Here is a 16372-nt window from a genome sequence, read left to right as displayed (position 1 = left end):
AAATGCACATTTCATATATAATCAATTTAAACAAGCCCATTCATCTCATTTCAATTTTTCATAGTTATTAGAAGATGTGCTGCTTAAAGAGGGGACTTCCTTTTGAACCTACCTTCCTATTGGAAACCTCTCTGCAAAATGCATGACCTCATTCTCATTACCATAGTAACCAAAACCTGACATAAACATAATGCAATGACTCTACTGTACAAACAAATTACCAGAGATCTTAATTTGGGAATTTCTTTTAAAATAATTACCTGCAAAAAAAGCTAAGCAAAAATATCATACCCAGCACGATCTTGCTTTTAAGCTGATCGGTATAAAAAGATTATTTCTGGATAAATATGCAACACATCTGAGAAAGTATCATAAAGTACACATATGAGACACTTGAAGAAACTATTATAAAAAAATAAGCTTTCACTTTCCTGCACTTTTAATATTCTTAATACTCAAAAAAGTAGATTTTAATTTAAAACATGCAGTGGGAATCATTGCAATTATTTATATAAACCTGTCATTCTATAAACTACAGTAATTTACAAACTCCCAGCGGGCAGATATTCTAATTCCAAATTTGGTCAAAGATTAAAACAGTCTATTTTAATCCATGTGGGTCAACACTGGCATGAGATTACATGGAAAAGCTTCATGCTTCAGTATTTCTAAAAGCAAGGAACATCTACTAAAACAGATATGCTTCTAATAAAATAAATTATGCAACGATATTTTTTTTTCAAAAATAATATTCTAGGCCTAAAAGCAAAGTTTATAAAGGAGTAAGGACAGAGGAAGAAAAAGGAGGAGAAATGTCATCTTTTAAGTTCATATTTTTAAAAAATGATTAGGCAGACAACAGAAAATTATCATTAGATTTCTACCTACACTGGCTATTATGTAAAACAAAAGCAGCATATGTACAATTAAAATTCGGTAAGATTTTATTACTGCAACAGGAACAAACATAGCTTTGTTTGAATAAACACTCTGTGGCATTACTGTCTAATGTAAAGCCATCCCTTTGCAATGCAGCATACCACTAGCTGATTTCAATAAATTATATTAAAATTGTAAATTCTGACAAGTTATTTCACACAAGGATCAAAATATGCGGTAATTTTAAAAAAAATAATGTATCGCCTTATTTGCCCTGGTGAAAACTGACCTATAGTGGAGGATGAGTAAGACTGCACAGAACTAAAATGCAGTAATTCTCACGACAACTATTTTCTAGTTCTTGTTAACTTACGGCCTAGTAATCTCACAACAAAAGGTCCATCGCTTCTGAATGAAAAATCTTGACATTAGTGCAAAAGAAAGCTAGGCACAATATGAATGCATTAAATGGTTTTCAATCACAAGCCTCGCCTACGGTTTAAACAGAATTAAGGAAAATACATCTGAAGAGCAACCTAAGCTAAGGATTTTTAAATAATGTGAACCAGGCTTGTGAGCAGTTGCAAATTGCAATTTACTGCTTGAGAGACATATGAACACTGGATTATCTTCAAACAATATGTTACAGTAACAACAGCGTTGGAAATTTGACCTCTGTATTCTAAGATCTGTTAAACAAGGTTTATCAGGCTGCAACATATTTAAATAGGCAGTTCCTTATCTCTCACTAACAGTGGAGGCCCGGCCAGCTTACGCTGTGTGAACAGGTGGGGTAGCTCCCATGGCAAAAGACGGCATTCTCCAACTTGCCCTGAAGCCTGATTATAAGCTTAGATGCTGTCTTGAAAACTGAGTCCCTGCTGCAAAGCAGGGCTCTCAACCATCTTGAATATTGATTTCTGTACTCTTTTAATTCTATACGGTAGAAAATTAATGAGGTTCTACATTTGCAAAAATAACCCTCACAACCTTAGGCGGTAGAAGCAGATTTTGGAGGCTCCACAAATATACAATGTAAACCAGAGAAAAATAAGAGAGGATAAGGACTGGCTCACAGAGGGCAATCAGTCTATAAAATAAAGGACGCAAACTCCCATTTTATTTGCAATCTAGAAATTCGTTTTGAAGTTCCAGAATAATGTTGCAAACTGTTTGGACAGTTAATACTGCAAAAAGATACTTTGAACAGTTTTCTATTAGAACTAAAATAAACATGAAAATGTTCCTACATGTCTATTTTTTTTTAAATCAGAAATTCGAGACAAACTAGACTTCACAGTTCCCTCTAAGGCCACTACTCACAGATCCACAGCTTGCTTTCGTATTTCAGCAAACACAGCAAGATTAGTGTTCTAAAGGCAGTCTGAAGTGAAATAATATGGTCTGTTCTCCACCTTCATATTACTTCAGGCCACATCTTACACAGTATATTATTTATACCTACAAGATATTCATTATCAGACTGCAAATGTAAGTTTTCTTTTCCTTCACTCAGCCCCAAATGCAAAAGCGAAGCTCTTTAAGACTCACTAATGATTTTGCTATTCATAAAAATTACATTCAAATTATCTGTTGCAGTAAGTATTTCCTTTGCCTAATACAACTTCTATTTTCTCCAAGTGTTTCACCACACCTTCTCTGTAAATAACTGAGGATACAAAATGTGCATGTAACATGGTGTACGATATCAAATATAGTTTGAACTGTGAAAAGTTAAACAGAACGTTTGAACTTAGGCCCTTCAGCAACCAGCTTACGTGCAGGTGAGCCGTCAACTAGATCTAGTGGATTCATATATTCCCATAAATGGGGAATAATATAAAATAAAACCCACAAATTCACTATCATTGCTTACAGTTGCACCAAGTAAACATTTGAAAACACCTTGGAAACAGAAACAAAAACATAAATTTCAATGCAGCAACGACAAAAATTATTTTAGTCAAGTTACTTTATATTTGCCACAAAAAACACTTATTACAACATTTAATTGAGATGCTTAAGCCTGTAAAAATCTAACAACATTAGTTTAAGTTCAAGGCTTGTCCATTCAGTCCACGGGCAGAAGCAAGTCTCAAATCAGCAAACATCTCTGCCATGATTTCCAGAATTTGTCAGTTTGGCAGCCTTTAGAAAAGACTTAACTCTTAAATGCCTTTTTGTTTGTTTGGGTTTTTTTTAATTATGAAAATTATGGAACTATGACTTCTATAAAAAAATCAACTTTATTAATTTAGAACGTGCAGGAAATCTGGTAGTGGAAAAAAACAGAGTAAACACTGACAAGAATTCTGCAGGCACATCAGCTGCATGCACAAGTAAATACAGCAGCTATGCAGTATAAGGATTTCATGGGATAATGAAGAGAGGCCTTTTATACAAAAAAAAAAAAAAAAAGTCTACAAAACAGTCTCCAGTCTGTCAGTGAACAAATTTTTAATATGATTTCTTGACACTGTATACATGTTATGTCATTTGACTGTTAATTGCTTATGATACATTAGTACATGAAATTACAAAGCAAGTTATGGGAATCCAGAGGGTTACCAAGAACAAAGATAACACGCCTTTCTCTTAAAAGGCTTTGTGACACTGAAAACAATGCCATTTACAGTGGCAACAAACTTGGACATTCAATTGCTGGGGATTAGATTTGTGTAAGTAGCCGTCAGTTCTCATTGGGAAATAAATAAGTAATCAGATTCTTAAAACAACTTGCACCCAAAAACTTAATGCACTCCAAATCCCTAGTTGCCTTTCAAAAAGCTAGAACTGCTTTTATTTTTTATTTTTGCTGGTATTTATAGTCTTTTGTTATTTAGTAACTGAAACATTAAATACTTACACCTGTTTAAGAAGTTATCAATGTTTTTGTTTTTTCTTAAGGCAGGAAAATCCAAGTCATATACCAAAGCATCTAATCCATCCTGGGAAAAAAAAACCAACAACCAAGCAAAATTAAGTGTTTGGAAAAATAATTACACATGTTGCTAATTGAAAAGACAAGATAAAAACAGTTGTCCCTACTAATTTTCCATACAAATGAAATTATTCACATTTATTTAATGATTCAGTTAGCAGTTACATGAAACAGCTGTTACTCCTCCACTTCCATTAGACTCTTCAAAATTTAATTTCCATCCATCCCAAAACAGATATACTTCTATGAATTACTAATTACCTTAATTAGCTCCACATTTACATGAAAATTATTTTTTCCAAATATGAAAACAACAAATAGCAGTTCTAATGAAGTTTATCAATGTTCAAAAGTCACAATGTATCACACAGTAGGCACTTGAACATTAAGTGGCAACCAGCAAACAGGACAATGATGGTAATTTAATTCCAAGAGTCAACCCCCACTTTTTAGTCATTGAATTCAGAGGGAATTTTCATGAACAAGATATTGGCTTTATGCATTCTCACTTAAATCTAGGAATGAACAGCCACAAGCCCATCTCGCATTACTACCACGGAATACATCCCTATGAACCGAACCAAACCAAACCAAACCAAAAACCACCAAAACCCAACAGAAAAATACAACAATAACAAAGAAGAAGATAGTTTTAGGGTCTTGTTAAGTGCCGTAAACTTCCTGACTTAAAGTTTAAGTCTAAATTTTACAACAGGTATATATTATTCTTCAGTAGATTGCATCTTCTCAGAGAAAAACTAAACAAGGTATTTTGGTTGAAAACCACAGATATGGTATCTAATGAAGAACAATCAAGTATTCTAGGGAATTATATCACAAAGAATCAAAGAGCGTTAGGGAGTCTTCCTTCTCAACTAGGTAATGTTTAAGTGACAGCTGCAAAAATAGAGAGGAATGTCATAAAATACAAATTCATAGATGTTAACAAAGCATGCCGGGGAAGTACTGCTATTTACTTGTCCAACTCCTACCTACGTGTCTATGCCATCTGTTCTTGACCTGTTGGGAGTGAGATATTAGACCAGACATATCTTTGACCTGATCAGTTCAGATCTGATTAGACCTAATTTGACTGCGTTCAGTTTTTATAAAATTATGCAACACAGGATTGAAAGCTGATCCATCCATCTTTGACTGCTACATCCATCAAGTAGCTATGCCTGAAGAAAAGCTAAAGTATAAGCTTATTGAAAGCTTGTTTTCCAGGAATATGTATTAAAGCTTTAACACACTTGATCTAGATTAAAAAAATCACTCTTTGATCCCTCACTTCAAATTCAAACCTATTTTTTCCCCCTCAATCTAGAGGAGACTTTAAGCCATAAAAAAACTATACAAAGGGAAACACTGAAGCATGGCTATTTTAATTGGTATCACCGGTGAACAAATAGGGAGGAGGAGCACACAAGCTCAACAGTGAGAAGGCAATGCCGGTTGAAAGTGGTGCAAGTCATAGAGATGGGAATATACTAGAGAGTTTTAGCAAGAATGATTAGGAGAAAAAGGATGAAGGTCAAATGCAAGGAGACACGATTGTTATTCTTGATGGCTGCAGAGATAACTCATCTCTCAGCTTTCTTGTTACCATCTTGCTCAATCTCTCAATATGCCATCTGATTTTTTTCCTAATACAGAAAGGAAGGAACATCTTTCCTTCAAGCCCTATAGTAGCCAAACCCTCCTCCTCTTAAAGAAGAAGGATACTAAGACATCATTATAATAGGCAACCATACATCCAATAGTTTAATACGTTCTATCAAAATAAGAGGAGGCCTCATTTTTATGATGGATTTTTTCCCCCACTTGGATGGGTTCAATATATTTTTAGTATGCATCTTCTTTAAACACAGCACACCCTGTACTTCTTAGAAACACGTATTGTAGCTTAGAGGTATTTTCAGCTAACACTAAGTTCTACCTTATTCTGTCATTACAGAGCAATTTTCCTGTTTAGCTTTGAGGTCTACACAGGCATTTTTCTTTTATGTTAATAGTTCAATTACTAAAATAAATTGGTTTATAAAAGCAAACAATGACTTCCACTTACATCTTACATGGTAACAGTATTTCAGAGGTGACTAAAAAAGAACAGGAGAAAAAACTTCCTTTATAATGTCCTTCACTCAAACAGTTTCATGGTCGATATAGTCTTTTCTGTATCACATTCATTTAATGAAATCATCAATAGTTTCATAATCTATTTAAAATACCTAATTTTATCCTGAAATTAAAAAGAGGCATACTAGGGAGCCATTACAATGTACAAAGAGTTCTTCCATATGAAACCAACGTTTCCACATATTCTGTTGGCTTGGTTTTGTTCATTACTATACCACACTTACAAGTTTCAAAAGAATAGATATATGGAGTAAAATCAAAGGTCAGTCTGGACGCATATACTGCCTCCGGAGATGACAATAAGGGTGTCTAGGAAAGAGGATACGAACAAGTCAAGCATACGGTAGTACTGCTCTGGTGTATTTGTGAACCAGGAATGGCATTGTCATAGTTAACAGCTCCAGCCAGAATTTTCTTCAGTGATTTTGTCTAAACATTTTCTGTATTTGTTTTAGTGTCCTGCATTTACAGCATCATATAGATATGAATTCCACCGCCTACGGGCTGTGTGAAAGTGTACCTCATTTTGAGCTTGCCATTCTTCAGTCACAAAAGGAACTGACTCTTTACCCACCTGCCCCAAGACACAGCTTTACACACTCCATCACTTCTCCCTTGGTCATCTCTCTTCCCGTTATCCTTGTATGAAAGCTACTCCAATTCCCACCACCACCACCCTCCAGTGCTTTTTTATTTCTACTCTATACTTTTTGAATCGGGGGGAAACTGCAAATAGTATTTGTAAGTTGCGAGCACACCGTAAGTACACAATGCAATAGAACGTCTCCTGTTCTTCATTAAATTTTAAGTTATTAAACTGAAATATCTGGTTAATTTTTATAGACACCGTGTACTAAATCGATTCTTTCACACAACTAGGTACTATAAATCAAAGCTAGCTCAACATTCAACAACAGAGGTACATAAAGATGAGAGGTTTTTCTCCCATGCATTCACTCAACATTCATCAATGCTGAATATTTCACCTACCACTTTTAATCACCCAGGCACCAATGAATATTAATTTCTTCTGTGATTTGCTATAGCTTTAATTTTTACTACTTTATCATCATTTATTAATCATTATTCACCATTTTAGGTCACTTATGACTGTGAAATAGTACAGACCTGTTAGACTCTGTTACTGATCTCTCTGTTTTGAATAAACTGATCATTCATTCACCCATCCACAAAACAAGCCTAGCCCAAAGCAGCTTAATTCTGATAAAAACCTCAAATGAAGAGCCTCATCAAAAGCTTTTTGTTATCCTCACACTCAGCAATTACTTCAAGGAACTCCACTAGGTTTGCAAAGCATGACTTTCTTCCACAATACACACGCTAGCTCTTCCCCATCGTAACACCTGTGGGCTCACTTGTTCTGCTGCTGGGCTGGGGGCTCCTGCATTATCCACAAGATTTTTTTCTTCAATAGAAAAGATAATAAAAAAGCTACATATTTACCATCTTCCCTACTACTGCTGTCAAAACAGTTTTAAGCACTAATGTAGATAAATACTAAGGTTATACACACACTTATATGCCTTAATGAGACACAATCAGATACAAAAAAGATGGATAAATATCAAGCAGTCTCAACATTTCAGCAATCTTACTGTTTGTGCCATTTTGTCCAAAAAACTTTTCTAGTACCACTTTAGCTTGAGAGAGATCCTCCGGCACGAACACTGTAAAGGAGGATTCCAGTATGGAAACTCCTCTAAGCTTCTTTATGAAGAAATGTACAGAAAGATTTCTGCAACAGCCTCTTCCTTTACTTTCCCTTCAGTTTTTCTAAAAATTTAGAATGCAATAACTTAAAAGTTATCATTAACATACACACTAACTACACAATCTATTAGCACTGAATTTCTCAGGCTGTTATGTTAACTTCTTTTCATTAGGTTCAGCTAAAATGTATTGGTTTTCTTCAGTTTGACTTAAGCAGTTCCATATTAATTGGATTTTCTCCCACATTTTGGTCTAAAGCTATTTCCAAAGTTTTAATGCATCAAACTGTCAGTTCTACCATGACTATACTAGACTGCCTCACTCTGTAACTACATTCCTTAATCTCAAAACTCACTACAACTATGTAATGCTGGTTTTATTCAGATGTATAAATTAATATTAATGCAGTTTTATAGCGAAATTTACTGTTACGATATTTCAAAATATACTGCATCAAGCAACTTCAATTCAGCAAAACATTATCTCAGGATCCACAAGTGATATAAAGTCAAAAATATAGTATATGATCTATATTATCGGGGTACAGTTATAGCATCTTTATATTTTGAATTTTTTAATTCATACACATTTCATTATGACATAGTATCATCTAGTGAAAGCACATGATAAAGAAAAATGTATTAAATCCAGTTGACATTTTGTTATTGAGACACTTGTTTATTTTACTATTTATCTAGCATTCAAAGAACTAAAAAAAAAAACTTAATGGGTATTACCAGCATACAAAATTTGCATTCCTTGGACCAACTGGCAGTTACCCAAGTTTAAAGTCTTTGCTACTTTTCCTTTTTTGGAGAGACCAAAATAAGCCTTAAGATCTACAACTCTTAACTATCCATATTTTAGTTCCCTGTATTGTAGCCATTTTCCTAATTATTTCTATAGTACTAAAGCTTCCTCCCCTACTTTAAATCAACAAACCTGACTGAACTTGATTTTCATGTGTTCATCATAATTTGTCATAATGCCCTGTCATACATAAGCGATCTCTGTGGTCAATCATAGATACGGAAACAGCCTATTCAAGTGCTATAAGTGAGAAGCTAGATTTTATATCCTATTTTCAAACACGTGTGAAAAGTAATACCTCAACTCATCATAAAAAAAAAAAATTAGAAGTTTCTTTGAATCGTTTGAATTATCAGATCTTGAATTGTCAGAAGAACCTGGAGAGACACGAGAAACTGGCAGAGAAGAATCTCGTGAAGTTCAACAAAAGGAAATGCCAAAGTGACCATGAGCCAGCAATGTGCCCTTACAGCAAAGGCAACCAACAGCATCTTGGGCTGCATTAGGCAGAGTATTGCCAGCAGGTCGAGGGAGGTGATCCTTCTCCTCTGCTCAGCAGTGGTGAGGCCACACCTGCAGTGCTGGGTCCAGTTGTGGGCTCCCCAGTACGAGAGAGACATGGACATACTGGAGCAAGTCCAGCAAAGGGCCACAAAGATGATTAAGGGACTAGAGCATCTCTCATACTATGAGGCTGAGGGAGCTGGGACTGTGCAGCCTGGGGAAGAGAAGGCTCGAAGGGGGAATCTTACCCATATGTATAAAATGGGAGAGAATTAAGAAGATGGAGCCAAACTCTTCTCAATGGTGTCTACTGACAGGACAAAAGGCAATGGGCACAAATTAAAAACCAGGAGATTCCATCTGAACACAAGAGAACATTTTTTTTACTGTGTAGGTGGTCAAATACAGGTTGCCCAGAGAGGTTGTGGAGTCTCCATCTGTGGAGATATTCAAAACCTGACTGGACATGGTCCTGGGCAACCTGCTCTAGCTGACCTTGCTTGAGCAAAGGTGTTGGAGTAGATGATCTTAAGAGGTCCCTTCCAATCTAAACAGTTCCATTTTGTCTACAACATCAAGCTATGCTTTTGGTTTGCATAAAGGTAGGTAAAAGGTAGTTCCTGCAATGAATTATTCTATCAAAAATTTCCTTTAATTCCCTACCAGTGGGGCATGTGATAATAAGACGACTTTGTTACAAGGCTTAGTTTTGCATGATTCACTTTTTCAGCCCTCCAAGTAAGTCCAGAGCAGCCATCGCTCCTTTGTGACAAGGACAGGCTTTTTCTGATGCTACTGACTGAATCAAGAGAAAACCTTGGACCCCTCTGTCAATATTTACTGTTTTAGGGAATACCCTACTGCAACTTCACTGGTAAGGAAAAACACACACAGTCCTGTTCTGGTCTTTCCTCTGGTGCCCAACATTAATACTTTTTTTTAATGAGCTTTTTTTTTTTTTTTAATTAAATGAGCAAGTGTAAATTTACCTGAGAAACAAGTACTGACTAGATCTATACAACTCACTCGTTTCAGGCAAGAACACCGTTTGAATGCCAACTTTCAAGCCAACGCCAATAGTGCTACATTTATCTATCTATCTCTGATCAAGTACACAAAAGATCCCCCTACCTAGTTTTAAGTTAATCACATTCATACATTTTGCTGTCCAGAGAACAGAAACCCGCAGTTTAGTACCTCATCTTTAAAGTGGACAAGTCAACATAGACAGAGTTAAGACACTTCACTTAAGAATTTTCATTACATTGTTAGACTAGGTAAAGTATACAAACTGACATATGAGCCTGAGTACAAGGCATTGATTCATCGCCCATTCTTGTTGCCAGGATGAGACAATTCTACAGAGCTCGTTACTTCTTAATATCTTGCAATACTCATAAACAGCTTTTGCAAATTTAGGTTAAATACATAGCCTTTCACAAAGAAAATTTTTTTAACTCAGTAAAGAGCTAAGGGTTTAACCCAGTAAAGATTTAAAATCTCAGTAAGGAGATCTTGAAACCTCAAGGCAGGACTATTGAAAGCAGTATGGATTATTGCTTTCTTTTCAGCCTTTTTAAAGAGTTATTCCATGTGTAGTTGCAAACTTCACCCATATCACATTCTGTGTAGTTACATATATAAGTACATGTACTTGTATTCTGTTCAAACATCAACTGTTGAATATTTTTACTGACAAATTCCTAGAGTATACACTTACTACATGACTCAGTAAATTATGAATTAATACTGATATCTCAGTGTATAGATACACACACACATATATATATCAAAATACACACAGTCACTAACACCAGAGCCCACAGACCTCTCAATATTGTTAACATCCATATTAGCACTGAAGGAAGCCTCAGGTGCAAGTCTACAGACAGGTATACATACAAGTAGTAATGCTCTTTCACGGGCATGTAGTTTCTCTGGGTATTGCTGTTTTTCCACTGCAGCAATGAATCTTACCACCTGAAACATCTCCTAAAATAAACTAAAATAAGATGCAGTGCAAATCTGTGAAATCAGCTCATATACAGTAAGCATGCAAGAGTAATATCAGTATCCAGTACACATATAATTCAGAGAACCTACAAGCCTCGGGCTTCCACTAAAACTGAGGGCAAGTCATAGCTTCTTCACACCAGAGCTCCCCTCTGCCCACTGACTAGATGCAGGAACCTTGGATCCATAGATCTGTTCTGAATGACACCTATTCAAGGCACTATTTTATGCCTAAAATTATTGAAAGTTCACATTGTCTGAAGATGCATTCCAGACAATGTATTTCAGCAGGGATTTTCTTCCCCTCCAAACTCAAACTTCTAACACTATATTACAACACTGATTTCCCTACTCTAGGATATTTTATTGTGCTTAATAGTCTTTACATCCAAACTTCAATTTATTACATTAGTGTTTTATTATTTCAATTTAGCATCAGAATTAATTCCATTTAATATCACATCTTCAAGAACAACTTTCAGATGAGAGAGCAGTGTCTTCAAGGAAGATGAAGAATCTAGACCAAAATATCACCAAGAATATATTTCAGTAAAATTTATGCAGAAACAGGTACAATAGATCTTGCTTGAAAATAGTTCAGGGAGATGTATAACAAGCAGCAAAAGCTGATTGCTATCAAGTCAAATTATATTATTTCATTTTGCAGCAAGTGAGATCTCTGGATATTTGCAGCTTATTTTCCTTAAAAAAGGTTCCCTTGCATGGGTTGATATGCTCTGTGGGCAAGTTTTACGAACTACAAAGTTTCTATACCAAATGTGGCACATTCTGCCATCGATAGAATGCCTTACATAAAAAGACTAAAACAGTTGTATAACTATCTAGAGGGCTACATAGATTCCTGATATTTTAATAATGTGCAGAAAATAAGAAAAATGGATGGCATACTTTTGGTTTAAATGATTTATCAAGCCATATTTGTCTCACACTAAGATTAAATAAAGCATAAGTACAGCTTCTTAAAACTGCCCTTTTCAGCAAAATTGTATAAAATGTGTTGAACACAAGTACACTTAAAGCTTATATATTTAAATAGTGACAAAAGAAGAGGGAGTACTGGAAGTTAAAGAACTGACTGATGTTTATCACCATGGAAGCAGCATTCCACAGCGACTTCAGCACTTGGCGTTAGGAAGTGCCTCATAGGTCTAGAGTTCCCAGCTACTCTAACAACTGCAACTGGAGATGAGCAGCCAACCTGACATACAGCAGGGTAACACTATCCACAGAAATACCTCGTGGGGGGAAAAAGTAACCTCGCATCCTTTCGAGTTCTCAAAGTTACCATATTCACCAAAAATATAAGGCAAGCCCTGTTCCCTCACCTAAAATGTGAAGTAACTACTTAAGAAAATTAAAAAAAAGCCAAATCTCACTTGTAAATTACATCAGCAAAAGTCCTTTGAGGTCCCTACAGCTTTCTTGGTTATCCTGGGAGGACAGATTCTTCCACAGGCAGTGCATATAGATCTACCGCTTCCGGTTTAGATGTCCTAACGTTTTCATTTTAAACACACAAACTTATAACCACCAATTTAGACCAATGGGAGTCAACTCTAAGGAACACTCACTAGAAAGCAAAAGATGGACAAAAATTAACACTATGGATGCAAATACCAATACATAACTTCCCTACAATAAAATGGTATAGAAGACAGACAGATCAGAGACATGAAAGAATAAAGAGAAACTGTCCCAGTCCCAGGTGAAAAGTCTTAGGCTTCTCTGGGCAGCAGCCTGCAAGGAATCAGGTAAAGACTTTAACGAAAGGAAAGCAACTGCACAACTCCATTAAGAAATAGTGGTATTTAGCAAAGGAAACAGAACCCCCACCACATCTGTTGCTTGGGAAATTGCTGTCTGCCTCTCAGATTTTTTTCCAGGCAGGTATCCATGAAGCCAGACTTCAGGAAGTAAGCTTTAGTCAGTTGGACAAGATGGGAATTAGCAAGATACCAACATGTTCATAAGAAGAAACATACCACATTATTGCAAACATAAATAAAATTGCATTAGCTCTTGTAAAAGCTGTTTAATATGCAAAGCAACCTTAGATCTCTTAGCTTAATGCATTATGGTAAAAGTAGAGTACATTCTCCCATCAATAGCTTAAACTGCTGCCTCTAGCTGCCCCACTATACCTTCGCCTGAAAAGTGTTATCTCTGCTATGAAAAAAAAAACAAACCAAAAAACATTACCAGCAAAGTTTACAATATAATAAGTCAGTGGAAAGGTATCTAATTTTTCTATAAAGCAACAATACCTCATCAGCCATATATAGTACCTGTTGTCACCTGACCTGGGTTATGTTTGCTGCAGACAAAACTGTGTGTTAACTACAGATATAAACAATAAGCTATAAAACAATAAAAAGGCAAGTTCTATCTTTAGCCTTGACAACTCAGTCTCTGGAGATTGTATTAGTTCAATAACTATGCTTTAGAAAAGACTCTCCAAAAAGCTTTATCAAAGAAGAAAAAACACCTCTATTACTAGTAATACCATCTAGCCCACAAAAAAAGAACACAGCGACTGGAGACAGAGGCTACACAAACTGAAAGACAAAAAAGTACTTATTTTTTTAAACAGAGGGCAGCCAATTAATTGAATAACTTTCCAAGAAAGAGTGAGAACATAATAATTTTTCCAGCAGTCTGGAAACACTGCACAAAATCTCCCCTACCCCCCACCAAAAGGGAAATTCTTCGTTAAAACTCTAGAACAAGTCAAAACACTTTTTCAGTTAGAGGTGAATAGCCATGACAGCAGTCCAAAAATGGAGGTTATGAAAGAATTATACTAAAAACACTTTGTAGAAACTGAAATAGTAATTTCTAAAGCTATATGCCTTTCTTTAGTGTCACATGCAACCCACAGTCTGAAAAAAAGGGAACTTGTGCATAACTCAAGCAGAGTTATCAACTCTGAGAAGCTTCTCTGATTGTGCAATCTCCTGTCAGAGCTCTAGCTACATTTCTGCAATAAACATTCCATCACAAGCAATCACACGTCAAACAGATATTTGAAATATGCAACTAAACAAGAACTTAACACTACTTAAGAATTTGTGCATCATTATGCAGTTTCATAATGCAAACCCTAGCAAAGCCCATGGACGACTTTTTCATGTATTGATTAAAATAAAAACTTCACCTTCAATAAAAGAAAAGATTTGTGTATACATAAACCCAAATGTTTTTCTATATTTATTATTTTTTCCATGATGAATATAGCCACAAGAATGATTTTAAAGTAATGTTTGTTTTTTTTTAAAAGGTAGTAAAAATTCCATGAGAATTATTTTAGATATAGACAAGTTACTTCTACTGCCAAGTACTAAGATTCTTCAGAATTGACAGGATTTTGTTACTAACAGGAACAAAACATCAAGTTTTTCACATTTTTCAGGGATTTGCACTGCTAATATAGAACAAAACACTTCTGCTAACAAACTGTTTCCAGATTCCAGAATCCAATCCATTAAATTTATAAATTGACCTACAACAACATGCTTTTACCCACTACCTTTAAGCAATTAAAAAAAAAAAAAGATGTGAGAAAGAGACATGCTCTTTTTCAAAATCCACCTGAAGAAAAAATTATAACATGTACAGACAATGCCATTAGTAACACAATTTTTAATTAATACTGGATGTTTAAGTGTATTTTCAAGCCAATAATAGTGACTACTTTCAGGTCAAGAAATACTTCAACGGTATATAAAACCAGTCTCTTCTAAGCACTCTTTTTACCCTTTCTGACACCATAGTACAGTCACGACTAAGATCTTGAATGCTTTGGACTGCATGTAAAAAAAGAGAGGTGTAACTACAAAGTCAAAAACCTACATGAAAACATGATTCCATATTCAAGTACAGAAATGACAGAACTGAACCAAAGCTGTCCATAGAAACTTAGGGTGGCTTTTTCCAACTGCAAGTTTCTCACATGATAATCAGTAAGGGTTTCATCATATGTAACACTGCAAGAATACAAGTCAGTTTACCTGGCATTTTCAAGTACAGTATTTCAAGACTAGAGGAAGAGAGGAACTATTATAATTTCATCAGTAGAATCCAACACTTGATTTTGAAAGGGCCTGGAGATGATGTGATTTATCAGGTTTCCAGTTCATTTAGGGACATGCAAATAAGTTTTTCTATGTTCCTTTCAAGCCTTGCGACTCAAGCTTGAGGAAAACTAAAGCCATTGACTTCACATACCAAGAAACAAAGTATGTCCCAACAGTTCCAATACAGTTGCTCAAGCATGAGACACAGACAGCAGAACTTCATAAAACAGTGGTATTCAACTTTTAGAACACTGGGTAATTTCACCAAGCTTATATACTGCTATCATAGGGATGAAAAATACTAGAATGCTAAGAAATAGCTGAAAAACAACTCTTCCACCAAGTTTTCCAGCTACATTGATATGAACAAGTAAGTCAGCTCTTCCCTAAAACTATTCTCCCCACATAACGCTTCAGAACTTGGGAAAAACAACCCCCACCCAAAGAGGATGCAGTAGATTGATATATGTCCTCCAAAGGCATGATTTTCTTTTAGATTTAGAAGAGGGGAGAAAACAAATCTTAGCCCAACAGGAAAGAGAGCCAGGGCTGTCTGGACCATTGCCACTACCATGGAATCTTGTCAAAGTCTCTCCTGCCTGTCCTTACAAGGGAGCAAGGCTGAGCTTGGGCTGATTAACTTAATCTCTACAGGAGATGAGGGTGAGCAATGTTTTTGTCACACCATAAAAGCCTGCCATGAAACAAATCAGAGCACACTAACATTATATTTTCTGTTCCTCCGTCTCACAGACCATTTTGAGTAGCTGTCATTTAGTTTCTCATTAAGCAGAGAGCAAAACTGATGAAAACATGTTTTCTGAAAAATAAAACAAAAGCTAATGAAAGGCTATGTTTGACTTGCATGCAACTCTACATAATTTTTTTCCCAGCATTTGTTTTATGAAAGCTATTTTCCAGCATCTAATTAAAAAAAAAAAAAGCCACAAAAAAGCACTACTTTCTTGGAAATCTAGAAATCTGTCTAAGGAACAAACTGCTATCTAGTGTGTGTGTGTGTGTATATGTGTGTGTGTATATATATATATAAAACCAGTGGTTCAAAAGCCATGTCCAGTCAGGTCAGGTAGTATCCGCTACTTACCATTCATATAAACTCTATGTTTGTAGAACACCTAGTAAAGCAGGTTCCCAATTTCTAAATACTACAAAATATCAACAAGTGATATTCCAGAACATAATTAAAGAGCAGTAATATAATCTCAAGAATTCAGAGTTATACTTTGGTCAGACCCCCCTG

General features: G+C 35.6%; 1 protein-coding gene across 1 annotated transcript in view; it reads right to left on the bottom strand.

Annotated features, from left to right (window-relative positions):
* The window catches only part of ROCK1 (Rho-associated, coiled-coil containing protein kinase 1), a 93385-nt gene that overhangs the window by 56614 nt on the left and 20399 nt on the right, over positions 1-16372 (bottom strand). Inside the window, exon 2 of the mRNA XM_009331451.1 lies at positions 3746-3827. Within this exon, the coding sequence (XP_009329726.1) occupies positions 3746-3827 (82 nt within the window). The remainder of the gene's footprint in view (positions 1-3745; positions 3828-16372) is intronic.

This window comes from Pygoscelis adeliae, unplaced genomic scaffold, assembly GCF_000699105.1.
Source record: "Pygoscelis adeliae isolate BGI_AS28 unplaced genomic scaffold, ASM69910v1 Scaffold108, whole genome shotgun sequence".
In the NCBI taxonomy this organism is placed as follows: Eukaryota; Metazoa; Chordata; class Aves; order Sphenisciformes; family Spheniscidae; genus Pygoscelis; species Pygoscelis adeliae.
The sequence above is the reverse complement of the archived record's forward strand: the minus strand, read 5'-3'. Positions and strand labels throughout refer to the sequence as shown.